Source organism: Anas platyrhynchos, chromosome 2 (genome assembly GCF_047663525.1).
Source record: "Anas platyrhynchos isolate ZD024472 breed Pekin duck chromosome 2, IASCAAS_PekinDuck_T2T, whole genome shotgun sequence".
Taxonomy (NCBI): domain Eukaryota; kingdom Metazoa; phylum Chordata; class Aves; order Anseriformes; family Anatidae; genus Anas; species Anas platyrhynchos.
In genome coordinates, this window is record NC_092588.1 from 98,385,491 (window position 1) to 98,404,150 (window position 18,660).

An 18,660-nucleotide genomic window follows, 5' to 3' on the forward strand; every position below is an offset into this window, starting at 1 on the left:
AGAAATGCTTAGACTAAGCAAGTTGGTATAAGAAATTGCTCTTTTGATTTCTTTTCATGAAAAATTTTTGAATGAACAATTTGTCCTGGCAGATTCTGTGATGAATCATGTTATTTCCTCCCCCGTGTAGCACAGAACCCGAATATTTTTCAAGTATTTTTTTTTATCCTATGTTCAGTTTGAAAGCTATTGTGAATGCTAATGTATACCATAACACAGAATGTTTAGAAAGTTAAAATGGATGTTTCATGATAATAGAAGTAACAAGCAATACCTGGCATAGAATTATAATTTACACCAAAACTGTGGCAGTAGAATTTTGCCAGGAAGTATTTGTAACAAAACTCCACAACACTATCAAATTATTTTTTTCTTCACATGTGAAGATGTGATTTTTTCAGGAAGACTTAGCTAAATGAAACATGTAAGGAATGAACAACCTTTATTGAAAGCAAATGTGCTAGTATTAATCTGAGTTCAAACTTCCATATACGATTTCAGACCGGATAAAAAGGAAAGTTTTTTTTTGTTTGTTTGTTTGTTTTTCACAAAAGGTCAACAGGTGCTTTTTTGAACATGTGTAGTGAAACAGCATATACATTGTGCTCTAATTTTAAATTAGAGGTTTATGTGAACATGGGGGCAGCTATAAAAAGTGAAATTATCATTATCCTTTATTATACCCTGCTAAATTCATTCATGCTGTTAAGCCTTGTGAATAGTTGAAATCTACAACAAATATAAAGCTAATAGTTTCCTCTTCCAAAGGTTTAACTGTACCATGGGGAAAAGTTACTTCCCTTTAGGATTAAAAGAGAACTACTTTTAGGGATAATGGCTGTATATAATATAAACTTCTCTGTCTTACGCTAGCTGTAGTTAATGGGCTAACTTGGAAAAGGAAAAAATAATAAAATTCAGTGGGTTTCCTCCACTGACCAAAATTATGTGAAAGAATAATTTTAAAGGAGTCTTAGCTCCCCATAGCAATATTTTCTGTTTCATGTTAAACATTTAGCTGGAACTAAGCTAATGTTCTGTGATGAGCTCTGGTTCTCCTCTGCACTCCTGGTGGGATCAAGGTAAAAAACTCTCATAATGGCATGTAGGTCAGAGCTGTGAATTTGAATGTCCTCGGGGGGGGGGGGGGGGGGGGGCAGAGGAGGGGTTTAATCTGTGTTCCTGCTTAACAAATGAGATGACACACTTCTTGCTACTGATTTTATAACGTTTCTTTTCTCCATTTGTCTATTTACTTTTCTGACATGCTGGAGCCCCCAAAGGATGGGATAGTATCACGAGCACTCAGGCACACTGTATCCACATTAATTCAAATAATTGGCATGTGTTTGTTAGGCTTCTGGTGCCTATAAAAAGCATTTTGCTATGGCAATAGTCCCAAATGACAAAGTGGATAGGTCTGCTGGTCTAATTAAGCCTCTCTTGTATTGCTGCTTTCCTCGTCCCAGCCCTCATCAAACTTATATAGGAAAAAAATCAAGTAATCGGGCAATCATGAAATCGACATGTTAGTGGGCTTTAAGGCAAGATAATATTTTTATTTCCAAGTAATTGTTAAGTCAAGCTTAGTACCATTATTAGAGAAGAACAAAAGTATGTTTTGGCTGTAAAAGTACAGAAAAGTAGCTGAGTTTCTATGTTCTACTCATACTGGATACATATTCATATATGTGTATATCATTATCCACTCACTTAGCTAGTTATTAGTATTGTTTGAGCCTGCTTGTGCAGAACTTCAGATGACATGATGCTGGATGCTGTAAATGTTTGGAGAAATGATTAGTGCTGACATTCTGAACTTGCAGAAAAGGCCTACCATCTTGAAATACTACTTTTCCATTTACAAATCCACTAATATTACCAGTGCCGTTTAATCAGAATGTTGTCTTATGTCATTTTCTTTTAATGTTATAGTGTAAGATTAAGATGACACTTCATGATTTTCATAGATATTCCATGAAGACCTAGAAGCTCAGGAAGATAAAAATATAAAAACTTTATTCTAAAATATACATAGCTGGAGGAAAACATACAATGACAAAATATATATGCATACAATGACAAAACATATGTGCATATATGGTGTGTTTGAACCTCTTTGGCTGTTTACCTCTCTACTGTCAGTTCCCCAAAATCTTCTAAACATTTTAATGTGTCTTACAGAATCACAGAATCTAGGTTGGAAGAGACGTCCAAGATCACCTAGTCCACACACTAAAATTATTAAAACACATGCGGTATTTAAAATAGTTAAAATACATGCACACTACCATGTGTGTATTGATTTGTGTTCTGTCTAAAATTCTGTATGCAGAACACTGATTTGTTTCCTGTTATGCAAGCATCAGGTAGCTACATGAATAAGAGTATCTCACATCTAAGAGATGCAATATAGACTGCTTGTTAGCAAATATTTATTACTTAAACCTATGCAGGTGTGTTCTTAGGGGATTATGAATCTGATCTCATGGGTATAATATGCATATAGGTAAGAGCTCACAGATATTTGCGTTGGAGGAAATGACCGTTCATTCTTAACATTTGAGATCATTGCTTCTGAATTTAACACAACTGCATTTAATAGCACAGATATGGATGAGATGTTGCAGGATAACAAATATGCAAAATATAAAAATAATAATGTACTGGCTAAGAGTCAGCCTCAAGCAACAGAAGATGCTGTTCAAAAAATCCCTTTATTTGTCTAACTGCACTTGTTTGCATAAAAGGCTCTTTTTAATTTTATTTTATTTTAATTCTCCAGAACTGCTCAGTTTACCATAGTAAAAACCATACTAAAACCTGGTATTTTTTTAAAAACCACTTCCAATAGTAGTAAATGTTCTAAACAAATATATCTAAGTTGCTTGGTCCATGGGAGTACAAATATTTGCTTTCTTTCAAATCATTCAGACCTACCAAAGATATCTGAAATGCTGGCCATGGTCTATAAATTGTCACTTAAAAAGTTTTCTGTGCAAACAAAATTGAGCAAAGAAGTTAATCCATGCAAACAGACTCTGTTTGCTGAAAAACTTAGTGTAATTCATTGCGTAACTGTGGAGTGTTAAAGACGGCTAGCTGTGAGGTAGCAATGCTATGAGGATGTACGATCCAGGGAAGTGGTGGGGTCAAGAGGGTTTGTTGCTGTTGAATAGCATAGCTTGTAGGTTTGCTGCTGAGTCTTAAGGTTGATTGTGCAGGGGGGAAACCACTAGGTGGAAGATGCAGTTTCTTTGCTTTAGGAGAGAAGAAAGCAGCAAGTTGAGCAAGGATGCAAAGGCTGAATCCATGCTATGTCACAGCCCTGGCTTTGCTGCTTGAAATTCTGTTCAGTCAGGTATCTGCTGTTGTACTGTTTTAGTACTTCTTTGAATAGCTGTAATTAAAATGGATGGGCTGCTGGTGGGGAGGACACAAGTGCACTCTTCTTCTCCCTGCCATTGCTCTTCCTCCCCACTGCTTGTTCTTCAGTTGCTGTGAGTGCTCCTCTTCCTGCCCGTGTATCACAGGCACACATCGGCGTCATGTGTCCGCTCGTCCTGCTTTGCCTGCCACCACCACGGATAAAATGTCACAGCTGCTGACAGCAGGCTTGCTACCCGATCAAGGGAAGGACATCCACATGCAGCTCTCACATCCCCTCTGGGCTGGCAAAGGTTTGTGTGCACAGACAGGGCACGACCCTGGCAGCTGACTGGAGGAAGGCAGCTGTCCTTCATGTCAACTAGATGCTCCACAAACTCATGAAACCTCATTTCCTGCCAGTCTGTGACCTGAGTTTAGCGACTGATGCCTGATAAGAAAGAAGTTAATGCTGCAGTCTTTCCCACAGTGAGGGTGCAGGCATTAGTCATTTGTTCCTACAAATCTTTTCATGAAACTTGCATTAGCTTTGCAACTTAGAGCACTTTAGTCCTTAAACTAATTTGTTTGAATGTAAGGAGTTAAAAAAATGATGAGGAAGTCAGTGATGCTGTACTTTTTCTTTAGGCTGATATAAAGCAACTGAAATAATTTCCAGCAGAGCTGGGGTCTTGTACTGGGACAGACCCTAGTTTCATCCCCTTTGCATTTCAGAAGAATAATGGACTCTCAGCCCTTAACTATGCAGTAGTTGCTCTAGCCATTACATTGGCATCGTGACTGTAAGGCAGCTTTTAGCTGGTGATTCACCCAAACCGACTGCTTGTCATGTACCCCCCCTAAAATACAAGATGGCCTGAGTCAGAAACAAGTTTTATGTTTTTTTTTTTTTTATTTTTTTAATTTTTTTTTCAGACTTGTACAGGCTTTTTCAGACTTGTATGGTGTACAGGGACTGTGTAGTAGGTGTCTGAAGGGAATGTATGGAAATCCTGGATTGTGTGTGTTGCTATGAGGAAAAAATGCATAGCATCATGTAGTTAAAGAAGGAATTCTAATACCTATGTGCAGTTTGGCTTCATGTTGGGCTGGCAAGTTTAATTCGGGCATTTTTTAAGAAGTTGTGCCTGGATTCTACAGTACAACATAAATACTTTTGCTCCTCCAGTTTAAAGTAGTTATCTTGTGAAAAATGAATATTTTAAATAAAACAGACTTTCCCTCCACACACACCAAAGCTGACAAGAATGGGGAAATAGAGTTGTTGTAGAAGAGAAGCTAATAGCAGTCTCTGTCAACTTCTTTGCATGCTTATGAAAAGTCTCTTGTGGTTGAGCAGCATCCCTGGAGAGCAAGATGTGTTATCTATCCAATGTGCTGCTTGCACTGAAGCTGTCTTCACTGCAAGGAGAGTCAAGAAGGAAATACAGGCAGAAGCACAGAGCAAGCATAATGAACCAAAAGCATGGGGTTAGAGTGGACAGCCTGTGTGCATTCTTGCTTTTGGAGGTGTTAGTGGCACTGGTTTTGTCCAGGAAAGGACCGCCCTAGCAAAAGAAATTCCCATTCACAGTTTGTTACATCAGTGTTGAGCTGATGTCAGGCTGCTGCCACCAGCTCAGAGGAACAGACCTGCTTTGGGGTGTGGTGGGCTCTCTCCAGACAGGAGGAAGTGGGATACCAGGCTGCAATTATTTGGCTTCCCCTCCCCATGGAGATACAGCTGGTTGTTACTTTTGTGTTGCTAATTGGTACCACTGAAGAAACAGAGAGGATGTGCTCTGGGAAGTGTGCCTACTGTCATTTTAAACACCTAAGGAAATAGGTATCACAGTTCCAGCTGCTACAGTACTGAAGTGCCTGTAGAGCTTATAGTGCCCTGGTGAAGTTTGATGACACCTATTTTACTGATACAAAATTAAAGTTGGTTTTGGAAATCTCCAGCAGCCGAGCACTGAGTCCAGATTGTACAAGGGCTGTGCTAGTGGTGTTATTATGGTATTTGGTGATATCACAGAGGGCACTGTGTAATTCTAAGCTTATGCCGAGGCCCCCCTTTTGCTGTTCCCAAGAGCTAGTAACGCCGTGGAGCAGCAGCAAAGCTTGCTAGATTTACCCCTGCTCCCTTAGGAAGCAGGCGAGGGGCAGCACGGGTGCCCCTTTGCAGCACCCGGGGCTCAGCCCCGGGTTCTGCTGCCGATGGGACGAGCCGGGGGGGTCCCCGAGCGGCGGAGGAGGCGGAAAGAGTCGGCGGGAGGTGCCGGCAGCCCGTCCTCGGCTCCTTCCTCCCTGCCTCCTCCTCCTCCTCCCGCCTCTCACCCGGGCAGCCGCGGAGCGCGCAGAGGGGAACCGGGCGGCCAAGCCCCGCTAGCAAAGCCCGCACCCAAAAGTTATCCCGGCGAGGTGCAAAGCTCAAGGGGGGCTTCTCCGGGGAGGGCAGCCGGGCTCTGTGCTGCTATGGGCTCCGGCACCTCGGCGCTGGGCCAGCAGCGGCGCAACCCGGGCCGGGGGGGCAGCGAGCCCCCCGCCGCGCCCCGCAGAGCCCCGCCGCCGCTCTCCGCGGTGCTGAAAGCCCGCCCGGCCGGCCCGGAGGAGGACGAGGAGGAGGAGGAGGAGAAGAAGAAGGAGGAAGAGCGGCAGCAGCCGCCCCCCCGCCGCAGCCCCGCCGCCCGTGAGTATCCCCGCGGGGTGGGACAGTCCACGCAGCCGGCTGGTGGGTGCTGCAGCCCCCCGGGGATGGGATGGGATGGGATGGGATAGGATGGGATGGGATGGGAAAGGGAAAAGAAAAGGAGAAAGGAGAGAGAAAGGGAAAGGGAAAAGGAAAGGAAAAGGGAAATAGGGTCCCAGCGCGCCCTCTCCTTCACACCAAGGAGGCCCGGGGGCTTGTGTAAAATACAGCACCATTTGCTTCCCAAGGGAAGGGTTGCTTGCGAGGCAGCATGCCACTGGAAGTTGAGTTAAACCTTCCATTTCTCTCACAGTCATCCGTGGATATCTTTAGGATGAGCAGTGAGCTTGGTAAGTGTCAGGAGTTTCTTCCTGGGATGTTGGCTGGTTGAAATTGCTCCCTCTGTGTAAAAAGTTGTGCAGCTAAGATTTCCGGTCTTGCTGTTTGTGCCTCTGCAAAAGTTTTTCTGTTGCCATCCTTCAGTTTCAGAGTAGTGCACCCCATTTTTTTTGGTTGATTTAAAATGATTGGAGTATTTTATTTGGTCAGGAGTAACAACAAAAACAAAGTCTGGATGCTACATAGCTTAAAAAAATCTTGAACAGGTTGCAAAGGAAGGCAAGGATATATCTCATATGTATAAGGTTTTATTTTAAAGGAAGTAAAGTAGTAAAGTTACGTACTCAAGGAAGTAAATAAACTGCTTTTTATGCTGCTTAACATCAATTTTCTCTTGAATAAATACCTCCCATTACATTAGAAGACAGGTGATTGTATATATACATATATATATATTTTTTTTTTTTAATGAGACTTGATTCATACCTCTCCTTTGTTGTTTCTACTCTTTAGATGACACAGAAAATAACATCAAATCAATGATTTAACAAAGCTTTCAGGTACTAATATAACTAAAAGGAAAGTGTGTCTCCTTGCTTTCAAATGCAGGGGCACTGGTAAGAAGTTTTGACCAAGGAGACATTCTCTTTTCATAACTTTCTTCCTTTCTTCCCATTTTATTATCTCCTGCTTATGACATTAAATAAGTTAGAGAAACTATTTTTATGTCCCATCAGTTTCTTAGGTTACTGACTCATCAGTTACAAATTTTCACCTCAAACCCTGCAGTTTTGCCTTCAGTGAAATGCAGTTGATATATGATTGACCTTGTAATTCAAACATCACAAATTCAATAACTTCAATAACATGGTCAGATCCTGAGATGTTGTAATCACCTGAAATAGATATAGTGGTTGATACTGACAATTTGCCATTTCGATTTACCCAATCATGCTTTCTAACTCTTTGCTCTACAAGAAAAAAAAAAAAAAGTATGTACAGTGGAGCATGCAATCTATTGGGCCCAATTTTCTTCTTCTTTACACTTGGGTTAAGATGCCATTTACCTGGAATTTGATTAGAAGGAATTATACTAGAATTAATTTGACATTAAGATACATTTTAGAACACTCATGCCTTTTTTTTTTTCCTCTGAATAATTTATAGATTGCACAGATGTATAGATGTCTACAGATGTTAGCTGAGCAGCGTCAGATGTAATAGGGAATGGATTTCCTCACTTATGTTTTAAACCACATCATTAAACTTAGCATTGATGCTTTACACTGTCTGCCTAATTAAACAATGAGACACGATAATGTGTTTTGAGATTCAGTTGTGATTCAGTTTTATTGAAGTGATGTGATTCAGTTTTATTGAAGGAGACTAAAAGACAATCAGGAACTATGCGATGACTGGATTTTGCTTGCATTTGACTTAGAGGTTTCATTTTGGCCTGGCTTAAATCTTTGGTGGGGCAGATGTGCATTGCTGTTGGGGAGTTTCTGGAGACACTGCTCCTCAGAGGTTTTATCTGGTATTTTCCTGATCTGTGGGAACATGGTTACAGGAATGGTGGGAAATGAAATCCACTATTTTGTTTGGTTCCCATCACAAACACCAAAGAAAGGATCTGAAAAAAAATATCCTTTGTTCAATCAATTGTTCAATCAGTTGATTCAATTGTTGAATCAACAATTCAGTTGAGGTCCTTCCCTTCCTTCCCTGAGGAGAAGGACCTGGGGTTGTTGGTTGACAAGAAGCTCAACATGAGCCAGCCACATGTGTTTGCAGCCCAGAAAGCCAGCCAAACCGTGGTCTGCATAAAAAGCAGCATGACCAGCGGGGTGAGGGAGATGATTGGGGTCATTCAGCTCTGGAGCCCCCAGCACAGGAAGGACATGGATGTATTAGAGCGAGTCCAGAGGAGGGCCATGAAAATGATCAAAGGGCTGGAGCTCCTCTCCTATGAAGACAGGCTGAGGGAGTTGGGGTTGTTCAGCCTGGAGGAGAGAAGGCTCTGGGGAGACTTATAGTGGTCTTCCTGTACCTAAAGGGGGCCTACAGAAAAGCTGGGGAAGGACTCCTTGTCAGGGATTGGAGTGATAGGACAAGGGGTAATGGCTTTAAACTAAAAGAGGGGAGATTTAGAAAAGAATTTCTTATATCTATTTTATGAGGGTAATGAGGCACTGCCACAGAGAAGCTGTGGCTGCCCCATCCCTGGAGGTGCTCAAGGCCAGGCTGGATGGGGCTTTGGGCAACCTGGTCTGGTGGGAGGTGTCCCTGCCCATGGCAGGGGGGTTGGAACAGTTAAAGTTTGCAAAATGGCTTCCAATGGTTTAAGTGATCTTAAGGACTAGTCTTTAAATCACAGTATCATAAAATTCAGGGTGAGACTCCATGATTGCATGGAAAATATCTATTTAGAGTGTGATAAAAGAATAAAACAAAAGGCATAAATTAACAAAGCCTTAATTTATCCCTTTTGTTTTTAATTATTATTATCTATCGTAAGGCCTCAGCCTGTACAAGAAAATGGTTTATTCTGATAGAGTGCATCAGTGTGTCTAAATCATGAGTTACTAGTCACTTTGATCATACAAAATAAACATAGGACATGGCCAAGCCCTCATGAATTGATTACTTATGAATATGATTACTTATGAATTAACTCTTTAACTCTTCTTTTCAAGCACTGGAAGTTTTTACTGAAAAACTTATTCACATATCATGTTATCAATGACTGCTTTGGCTCCCGCTGTGCCACTGATATCACTGCTGTCTTTCAGTCAAACTCAGCTCCAGCAGTCACTATTTTCTCTGATACCTTCAGAGCCCTTTCCTGGCCCTCAGTCAAGGTCCTATAAAGTCCACCTGAGGCAAGTGTGCTCTTTTCCAGGGCTAGCATGCAAACAAATATCCCATGTTGTCTCCTAGCAACCTGATAATCCTTTATAGAGCCCTCAGATGTTGAATAGCTGTTTCATGTCCAATCACAAAGGTTACACCTCCCACCTCCTCCATAACGTGATGAGAGCTTGACACATTATCCGCAATGAGTATGAAGGGTGAGAGGACTCAGTGAGCTTCTTTGTTTCTCTGCCCAGGTGCCAAACATTCCCAGTCCTTAGAGTCAGAGATCATAGCAGTTAGGGAGGTTCTGATTAGTCATCTTTTGTTTCATGTAGTGTGGGAGTACATCAGTGACAGACATTTTGCTAGTGAAAAAGGTTGTGTAGAAATGTTAGTGTTCCTGGTAGCATGCTATCTGTAGTCAGTCTGGTTGAACTGTGATATATTTGTTTTGGGTACTTTTTTTGGATATATATATATATATATTTAATACATAAAACGTCTTGTCTAATCTGGAGAACACAGTACCAAGATAGAGTTGTGGTTACATATGTCAGAACAATGGGCATCGCTTTAAAGTTCTAAAGGCTAAAGGCCAGGTATAGGAGGGTACGGAATAGTTTTAGTGTCATTTTTTCATTCCTTGGACTTTGTGAAACTATTAGTTAGCAACATCGTTATCTCAATCAGCTCATAGAGTGATTTATATCCAATACCACTGAGAAAATGGGAAGGGAAAGGAGCAAAAAGCTGTGGATGGCAGGGCATTTTGCCTTTTGAGGGATTCCAGCTGCAAGCATAAACATGCAAAACAATTTTCTAAGGTCAGCAAAAATACTTTGAGCTTTTAGTTTGACTTTTAAGGGAAAGGCATTCTTTTCATTGAGAACTTTCAAGCTCTTCCTCTGTTAATAGGCAACATTTTGCTGGACACCTGTCCTTTACATGCTATGTTGTTTGCATGGATTTCTGCTATTTTCTTCTTCTTTTTTTTTTTTTTTTTTTTCTCCTTCTTCACTGCCTTCATTTATGATAATTTTCTAAGATATCCAGAATGATATCTTATAATGAATGTAAATCTAAAGAAAGTGTCTGACTTCTGGCAATATGTGCATACAAAAATAGTTTAAAAATACATCTATATTAATTACTTTTGGTGCCTTAGGGCTCTAGTGCTGGCTGTTTATGGAAAAAAGGAATAATTTAGGAGGATAAATTTGTATTAAGCAAGTGAGATGTATGTCTCTAAATTAGGCCCTTGGGGACTGTTTCAGGGCAAGAGCATGCAGTGCTGATAAAACTTGCTAATTATTGGCTAGCAATGTGGTTATTGATATGAAATATGAAGGATCATAATCCAGTCCATCCCAACTAGCTGAAAATGAGTAAAACTAGTAGAATACTTATTTGATCTGAAGGTTTTTCCTGGATATGTGGCTGAGGTATTGCTTTGAAAAACTAAATGGCTGACTGTTTCAACATGGTGATGTCTGGCTCTCAGAGCAGCGGGGGCATGTAGCCAAAATGTTAATAAGGGATTTTCAGAAAACACACCATTTAGTCAATGGATGGCGTGCCCACAGCTTTCTTGTCCAAAGCACAGACCTCTGATATTTCAGCTAATGGAATAATTAACACAGCAGTATATGACTTTATTGCCCTTTGGGGCATATAAAAGGTGCACACTGCCAGTAGTTTGTTAGACTAATAATTTCTGTATAGCAACATATTTAACATGGATATAGAAGAGATAACGGCAATTGGCAGGAAGCTTTCACTTTATCTTTATGGTAGGAAGGTTGTGGTTAGAAGTGTAGTTTGAGAAAACGTAGTCTAAAAGGCAGAATTTAAATAGATGAGTTTTTTGTTTAAGTATTAGACTTTCCCCGTTCTTTCCAGTGTCTCACTCAAAATTACCCTAATGCTTATAATAGGTGTGATATAATAGTTACATATAGTTAATAGTTAATATTACAGTTAATAGTTTAAAGATATTTTCCTGTCAGTAAAGACTGGGGGTGAAAAAGAAATGTTAAGTGCCTTCTGGGGGAGGAGATGGAGTCTAGGATTTTTCAAGTCAGTGCTTGGATAGGGAATTTCTTTCACTTTCTGAAGGTCTCTGGATTAGCTGTCATGCTCTGAATACCTTTCAGACAGACCTTGTGATGTGGCAATTGCGATTTACAAACCAGTCAAGCACAAGTCTGAAGGCCCTAGACAGCCTAGGTACTGCATCCAACATCAGCAATAGGATAGGCATGGATGCTGTTGTTTCTTCTATCCAAGGCATGTTTCCATGTGTTCAGCTGCTGTTCACAGCTTCACAGAATAGTTGAGGTTGGAGGGGCCTCTGGGAGTCATCTTGTTCAACCCTTTTGTTCAAGCACAGCCATCTACCACAGGCCTCCCAGGACCATGTCAGGGTGGCTTTTGAAGATCTCCAAGAAGGAAAACTCCACAAACACTCTGAGAGCAACCTATGCCAGTGCTTACTCACCTTCAGAGTAAGAAAAATGTTTCCTGATGGCCCGATAGAACCTTTTCTGTGTCAGTTTGTGTCCATTGCCTCTTGCCCTGTCACTGGGTGCCACTGAAAAGAGCCTGTCTCTGTCATCATTGCAGCCTGCCTTCAGATATTTATATACATGTACACTGATAAAATTCACCTCTTCTTCAGGCTGAGCAGTCCTAACCTTTTCTCATAGGAAAGATGCTCCAGACCCTTGATCGTCTTGGTGGTCCTTCAGTAGACTCTCTCCAGTACATCCAGGTTTCTCTAGTTCTGGGGAGCCCAGAACTGGGCCCAGCACTCCATGTGTGGCCTCCCCAGTGCTGAGCAGAGGGGAAGGATCACCTCCCTTGACCTGCTGCCAACACTGAACTCAATTTGGTGTCCACCAGGACCACCAGGTTCTTTCCTGCCAGGATGCTTTCCAGCATGTACCGGTGCCTGGGGTTGTTCCTCCCCAGGTGGAGTTATGATCTACTAAATCACCTGTGCTTAGTGGAAAGCTCAGCTGTGCTCCAGGTGGCTTAAGAAGAGAGTACTGGATGACTAGGAACATTTTGTAAGGTGAATGTAATCTTGTTGTATTTTTCTAAGCAACATTTAATTTTTACTTTGAAGGTACTTCACATTTTTTGAGCACTCAAAACTGACAGGCAGATTTCTTCTAGTTGCTTCCTGAAAGCTCTGTGGAAAAAAAAAATGCTGTGCTTAAACTTTTATTGAATGCTGACCTGCCTGCAATCCTTTTTTAGGAGTGCTACTTTGCATCCTGAGGGTGAAGTGAGAGGGAATTTGGGTCTGGGGGATTTAGAAACAAGTTTGAGTTGTCTGGGCGAGTGAGGGCCTTGGCATTAGCAGGAGAGAGATTTAATGTTATGCTTCTGATTTTAACTCAGTATCCAGTACCTGTTAGATAAAGTAGGCTTGTCTTTTTCATTGTTCAATAAAAATACTTGTTCCATCATTTAAAACACCATTTCTTTTTCTGTGGGGAACTTTTAGTGCCGCGGTTGGGGGCAATTAACAGCCATAATTACCCTGATTAGCTCCTCCCAGCACCCTGTCCAGGACAGGAGCTCCATTTAAGTTCCACCTGGGGCTGTTATTGCTTCCCTGAGCAGTGCTGTGGGGCTGCTAGTCTTCACTGCTCTAGACCTCAGCACATTGACTGTGGTTTTGGGTATTTTGGTGCTGTAGGACTTGCCTGTCTGTGTTGGGATTGCACCTAGGACCTTGGCTATGCTCCATGGATATGATCCTGACATAATTTTCTGGCTTGGTGTTAGACCTGTGTTGTCACTGCTGACTTACTTGGGTGTCTGAACTTGTAACTATGTCTGGGGCTGCCCTGCTGGGATGGTCAGACCCTGCTGGCCTAGGAATCCCTATCTCCCGAGGAGCAGCTAGCTTTCCCCGTGCCTGGACATCCTGACTAGTAAGTAATCTTTCTGCTTACTTCCAGAGCTGGGTTAAAGTAATCTAGATCAGGACAAGTATGTCCAATGTGATGGTGTTTTTTTTTTTTTTTCTTTTTTCTGTTTCTCCCCCCTGAAATTATGTCTTGGAAATAAATACATTTAACACAAAGATGTGAAAATAGTTGACTTATGAAAACTATTAAAAGCACTAGTATTAACTTACTTGGGTAGTGTGGAGCCTGGGGATAAATGTTATCTGAGAGAAGGCTGTCTTTTGATTTTTCAGAGACTTAAGGTGGCTCTGTATGCAGTAACAACTCCAGAACTGAGAATGCTTGACTAACTATCTTAAGCTGGACTACTTACACTGGGTACTGTGCTACCCAGATGCTCCTGCACCACTCTGGATGTGGACTGGCAGAGTCAGCAGCAGTGTTTGGCCTCAGCTCGTAGGGGCTGTCTGATTTAGGCCATGTGGTGTAGAGAGGTGACCTCAGTGGGGATAACCAGATATCCCCAGGGAAAAAAGTTTTCAGGGCCCAGCATTAGTTCAGGATGCTGCTACTTCATTTCATGAGATCTTTTTCCTTGTCTCCAGTTCCTGAGATACGAGTCTTGGAAACTGCTGGATGGGAGGGTGAGACAAGGTGTGGGGTGAAAGGAGCACTCCAGCATGGCCACGTGCATGGCTGTGCAGCCAGGCACAGCAGGCATGTAGGCCTGCCATGAGCTTTGGTGCTGGAACTGGGACCTTGGTTTGGTCACAAAGTAGTGTTTTAAGGTACTAAAAGCCATTCTTGTATCGTCTATATATGAGTATAAATCCTATTTTTAAGCAATAACTAGATCTTGGAAGATTTTCCAAGGAAAATAAAAGTCCTTATGCCTGTTTCATGGGTGAGAGGATCAAAGTATAGCACCCAGCTGGAAATGAATAATGTACCTGAAGGAGTCACCAGCTGCAGCTGTGTGTGCCCTGGGCCTCAGGATTGAAGTGACTGCTTCTGCAAAGCATTGAGCAGAAGATACAGCGAGAGATGTCTATTGATTACTCATTAGCAATAATTCCAGTGCCTTATTTGTAAAATAAAATCTATATGTATTTCCCTAAATTACTTAATGTTCTAGATTAGATAGCCAGGGGTATAGTTTATAAGTTTATATTATTATAGTTTATATATTTTATATAAATTATTTATATATATTATTATATATAGTTTATATTTTATAGTTTATAAGTTTATATTATTTATAAGGAATAGTTTGTCTGAGAGCCAATGTAGCCTGGGCAGATGATGTTCTTTCCTGTGGACTCCAGCAACAGGTGTGGGTAATTTGATATTCTTTTCTTCTGCCACCTGCTCTCCAATGCAATGCACAGCAAACCATGTGGAAGAGATAATGTCCACACAGCAAAGCACCTAGGGATGATTGGGGCCCTTTACATGGGGATCTGCAGATGGAGAAGTCGTGAGCCTATTTTCCTTCGCAAATACAATGGATCTGTTTCACAGTTACCTTAGCCCTGCTTTCTTAAATCCCTTCATTTATGTAAGCAAACATCAGAGAACAGAGGGGGAGAAGAGTTGTTTTCTGCAAGGCTTTGCTTCCCCACTAGCCTGCTGTAACTGGACTTGGGTGAAAGTAAAACTCCTGCTGGAGAGGCAGATGGGTAGTAAAGACCCTTCCCAGACACCAAGCTGTGTGCTGCTCTGCCTTTGGGACAGCAAATATACCAGACCATCACACTTCTCTGTGCCTTTCAGTCCCTGGCTGCTGCATGTACCTGAGGCAGGCAAGGGGCAGGGCAGGAGATGCGCTTTGTCTTACTTTTGTCAAGGTCTGCCTGCAATTAGGTGTGGTATCTCAGCTGATGTGCAGTGCTCACCAATCTGTGGTTAACTCCCTGCTGCACCTTAATGCACTTTGTCTTGATTTGAAAACCTCAGTGTAGAAAGGTGTGGAATTATGGCTGAGCTGTGAGGGTGGCAGATCCTTTAATTACATCTCTTGTGAGGCATTTACCTTGTTCCTGTGGTTTCTGTTTGTCTTTTCTTTGCATCCTGAAAAGACACATGCAACACAAGGCTCATCCAGCTTTCCATTTTTAAAGTTTGATGACATACAAATCTGATCAAATGTTTGATTTTATTTCTGGAATTAAAAAAAATAAAGGAAGAAAGGGATAACAAAAGCCCTGCCAATGTAATTGTTAGTCATTTGCCTGTACATTTTTTTTTCTCCTGTTCATAAGCCAAAACAACAAACATGGCATTATTTCATTTGATTAAATGTGTAAATAGCACTTTGCCCATTATCTGCAAAGCAGTTTAATTCTTGGCTTGTTAATGTTCAAATACTTCCTCTCAAAGCCTGTGGATCACCAAGTCCTGGCTGACTGGATGCATAGCATATAGTTATCCAGGTTTCAGCAGCACCAAACTGATGTACATTGAGTTCTTGGTATAGGAAATTTAACTTTATTGTGACTGAGGTTTTGAAGAGCTGGCAGATAGACTGTGCTTAGGTTATGCTTATATAAAAATTATGCTTGTACCTCTGCATTTTTGTGAGCAAAAACTTCAGTCTCCTGCCTGAGTAGTTGAGGCCAATCTTACTTTGTTTTACTATTGTGATCTGTTTTCAAATTATTTTCTGCTGGGCAAGAAGAGCATACAGGATTTTGGGAAGCTGTTCTGAGAGAACAGTAGCTGTACGCCTCTGCTGATATTACCCCTTTTCATAGGGTCAGCTGTAGACAGTAGGGTGAACTAAAGGGACCTTTAGGCTCACTTATTACCATGGTTCTTACATTGTGCCACTTCAAAGTGTCTGGCCCAGGGAAATCTTCCTTATGGTCTGCTGGGGAAGGAGAAGAGTGAGACTGCTGCCATCAGCACTGAGTACCAACGCAGTAACCTGTAACTGTGTGGGCTTTCACTGTCCTAAATAACTTCTAGGGGTTAACAGGTTTAGGACGAGGATTTTCTTTCTGTATTGAATTCACATTTCTTGAAATTGTTTAAGTGGAATTTGTGAAACTGCATCAGGAAGGTAGCGGGCATAATTCTGTACCTACATTTGTCATTAATTTCTGTTTCTTCCTCCAAATTGCAGAGCCCCTTTTGTTCTGCGTCTCCTTGCCACTGCAGAGAAGAATTCTTGCGACTTATGTTTACTTATCAAGGGTGTACGTGCATGAAAGCCTGCCATGGAGATCTTTTTTTTTCTTTTTTTCAATGTGATGCATGACTCAAGCTTATTGTTCTGAGTACAATTAAGTGCTTATCTTATTTCAGTGGGTCTCGAAGGAAACTCAATTGTTGTTATTAACTGTAAGAGTGAATGCATATAGCTGCAACAAACCACCACAGCTGCTATATAATTGCTAATGCAACGTAAAATTGAATCATCCCTTAGTTTCTTTTCTTTCTAGCTTTTTCCTAATTCCTGAATACAATTAAATGTTTTTGCACGAGTATTGTTTTCCTCATGTGTCCTGGATGTACTCAGTCAGACATGGATCTCTGATGTCCCATTTGGACAGTTCCAACTATCTATAGGAGAAACAAAGCTACCTGAAACACTCCTTTTGCTTGGGCTAGGCTGAGGGATCTGTCCCATTTGATTTTTTTTTTTTTTTTTTTTTTGGTAATGTGACCTCTACAGCCACAGAAGCATTGGTGTGTATTATCTAAGACAGCATTTGGCATTTTGTCCATGCTGTACTTTCTCATGCAAAGTCCCTGGGGAATCTCAGGCAATATCTGTACTGCTAAATGAATGAGCTTGAACACTGCTCATCTGTTCTTCTGAATTGTTAGTCTGTTCCCTCATGTACTGTTGGCTTGTATTAGTGTCTGGATGCAGCTGGGGGGTGCAAGGGGCTTCCTTGCTTCCCTCCACAGGTATAGCGTGGGTCCACCTGGTCCTACAGGAGATCTGAGGCAAGCGTAGTGCAGATGAGCCAGCGTGTGCCACTTTGCCTACTTTTGTGCCTCTGAGTTAGCCTAGATGTAGTCTTGAAGGTTGACCACCATCGCATTGTTCAACACGCCATGGTTCTATAAGAGGAATTCCAAATAAAAGCAGCATTTAGGAATATTACACTGGAACTGAAATGAGAATCTGGCTCCTGTTGTCTCTACGTTAGGATGATATGTACTTGTTTGCAGCCCTTAGATTTCATGTATTTATTTCAGGACAAGAGCATTGTACCAGCATATAGTCAGGCTGTAGCAGAGGTTGAATTTTATTCTTAATGAGAGTAATTAAATGAAATTATGAGTTTACAACATATATTTATTTTTTGTTACTGACAGATTTTCTTTGATATGCAAGCTGTGGATGGTACAAAGCTGTCATCTGCAAAGCCTAGCCTTCTCTTGTTCCTCCCTCACATACATGCTGTGGATTTACGCACTCAGTCTTCTAAAATGCTTCTTTGTTTTTTTTTTCAGAATAAAGTTCGGCCTGTAAGTCAGCCTTCTGTTTTGGTGAAGGGAAATGAACTTCAAGATAGGCTTCTGTGAATGGGAGCTTTGCTAGTGCAAGATGAAAAATAAATCTATACATGGCAATGCTATGTTTTTCTGTATTAGTGCTAGTAAGAGTTCTTGCATCCTGATTTGCAAGTATGCAGTTGGTTATCACAACAGACTAATAGTTTCCATTTTAATCTAATCTTATTGACTGTGCAGTATAGTACTAAAGATGTTGGAAAAACTTTATTTTTCAGTTCCCTCAAGGTATTTTGTTTTGAAGTTATGGTTACATTGAAAACTTCTGAGGTATATGACTGGCTTTCCAGGAAGAAGGTAGTTTTTCTACCTCTTCACTATTCCATTATTCTAGGTAGACCACAGGCTTAACTCCACTCTTTCTGGAGAAAGCATGTGTGTATGAGGAAGTAACTTGTAAATGTTCATTTCCATTAAAAAACACTTTCCCTGGTAGTCCCTTGCGGCTTCCTCTTTTGGGCCACTTTTGTGTAACAAATGCCAGTTATGCTAGGTTCTGTGATGTCTATGTCCATTTATTTGTAGCCTTTAATATTCAAATAAAACCAAAGTGTGTCAACCAGGAGTGAGCTTTTGTACCCCTTACCTCGTTATTCCCCCCAGGGAGGCATTGGAGCTTTACTGAAGCCAGTAAGTGTGCTTTAACTTTGGTAGGACTGAATACAACCTGTAAGGTGTTCTTTTGCATCAGAAACCCCTAGTCTGCACTAAGAAGAAATCTTATAGCTGCCTCTTCCCTGGCCCTTTGGTTTTGATAGATCCAAGCAAATCCAACCTTCATGTATTTGTCTTTCAATTTTAGTATTTCAGTATCTGGCTTCTTCTCTTCCATTTGATAGGTACCTCTTATGTTGCTCTGAGGACTATGTTGCATTAGGCAGCTGTAGAAGTAGATAGTACTGCCTGTAGCTCTCCTCTCCTCACTTTTCCTTCAACTGGAGGCTATAATCACAGCAACAG

At 41.3% G+C, this 18,660-nt stretch overlaps 1 protein-coding gene across 3 annotated transcripts in view; it reads left to right on the forward strand.

The window, feature by feature from the left end:
- The first annotated feature begins 5,711 nt into the window (after positions 1–5,711).
- The window catches only part of PDE1C (phosphodiesterase 1C), a 393,933-nt gene continuing 380,984 nt past the window's right edge, over positions 5,712–18,660 (forward strand). For 2 of the 3 annotated variants that reach the window (XM_072033272.1, XM_072033273.1), the window contains exon 1: positions 5,714–6,058. In XM_072033272.1, the coding sequence (XP_071889373.1) occupies positions 5,845–6,058 (214 nt within the window). In that variant the 5' untranslated portion in view covers positions 5,714–5,844. Of the gene's footprint in view, positions 6,059–18,660 lie in introns of all 3 variants that reach the window. The other variant, XM_072033271.1, reaches the window with a different exon arrangement.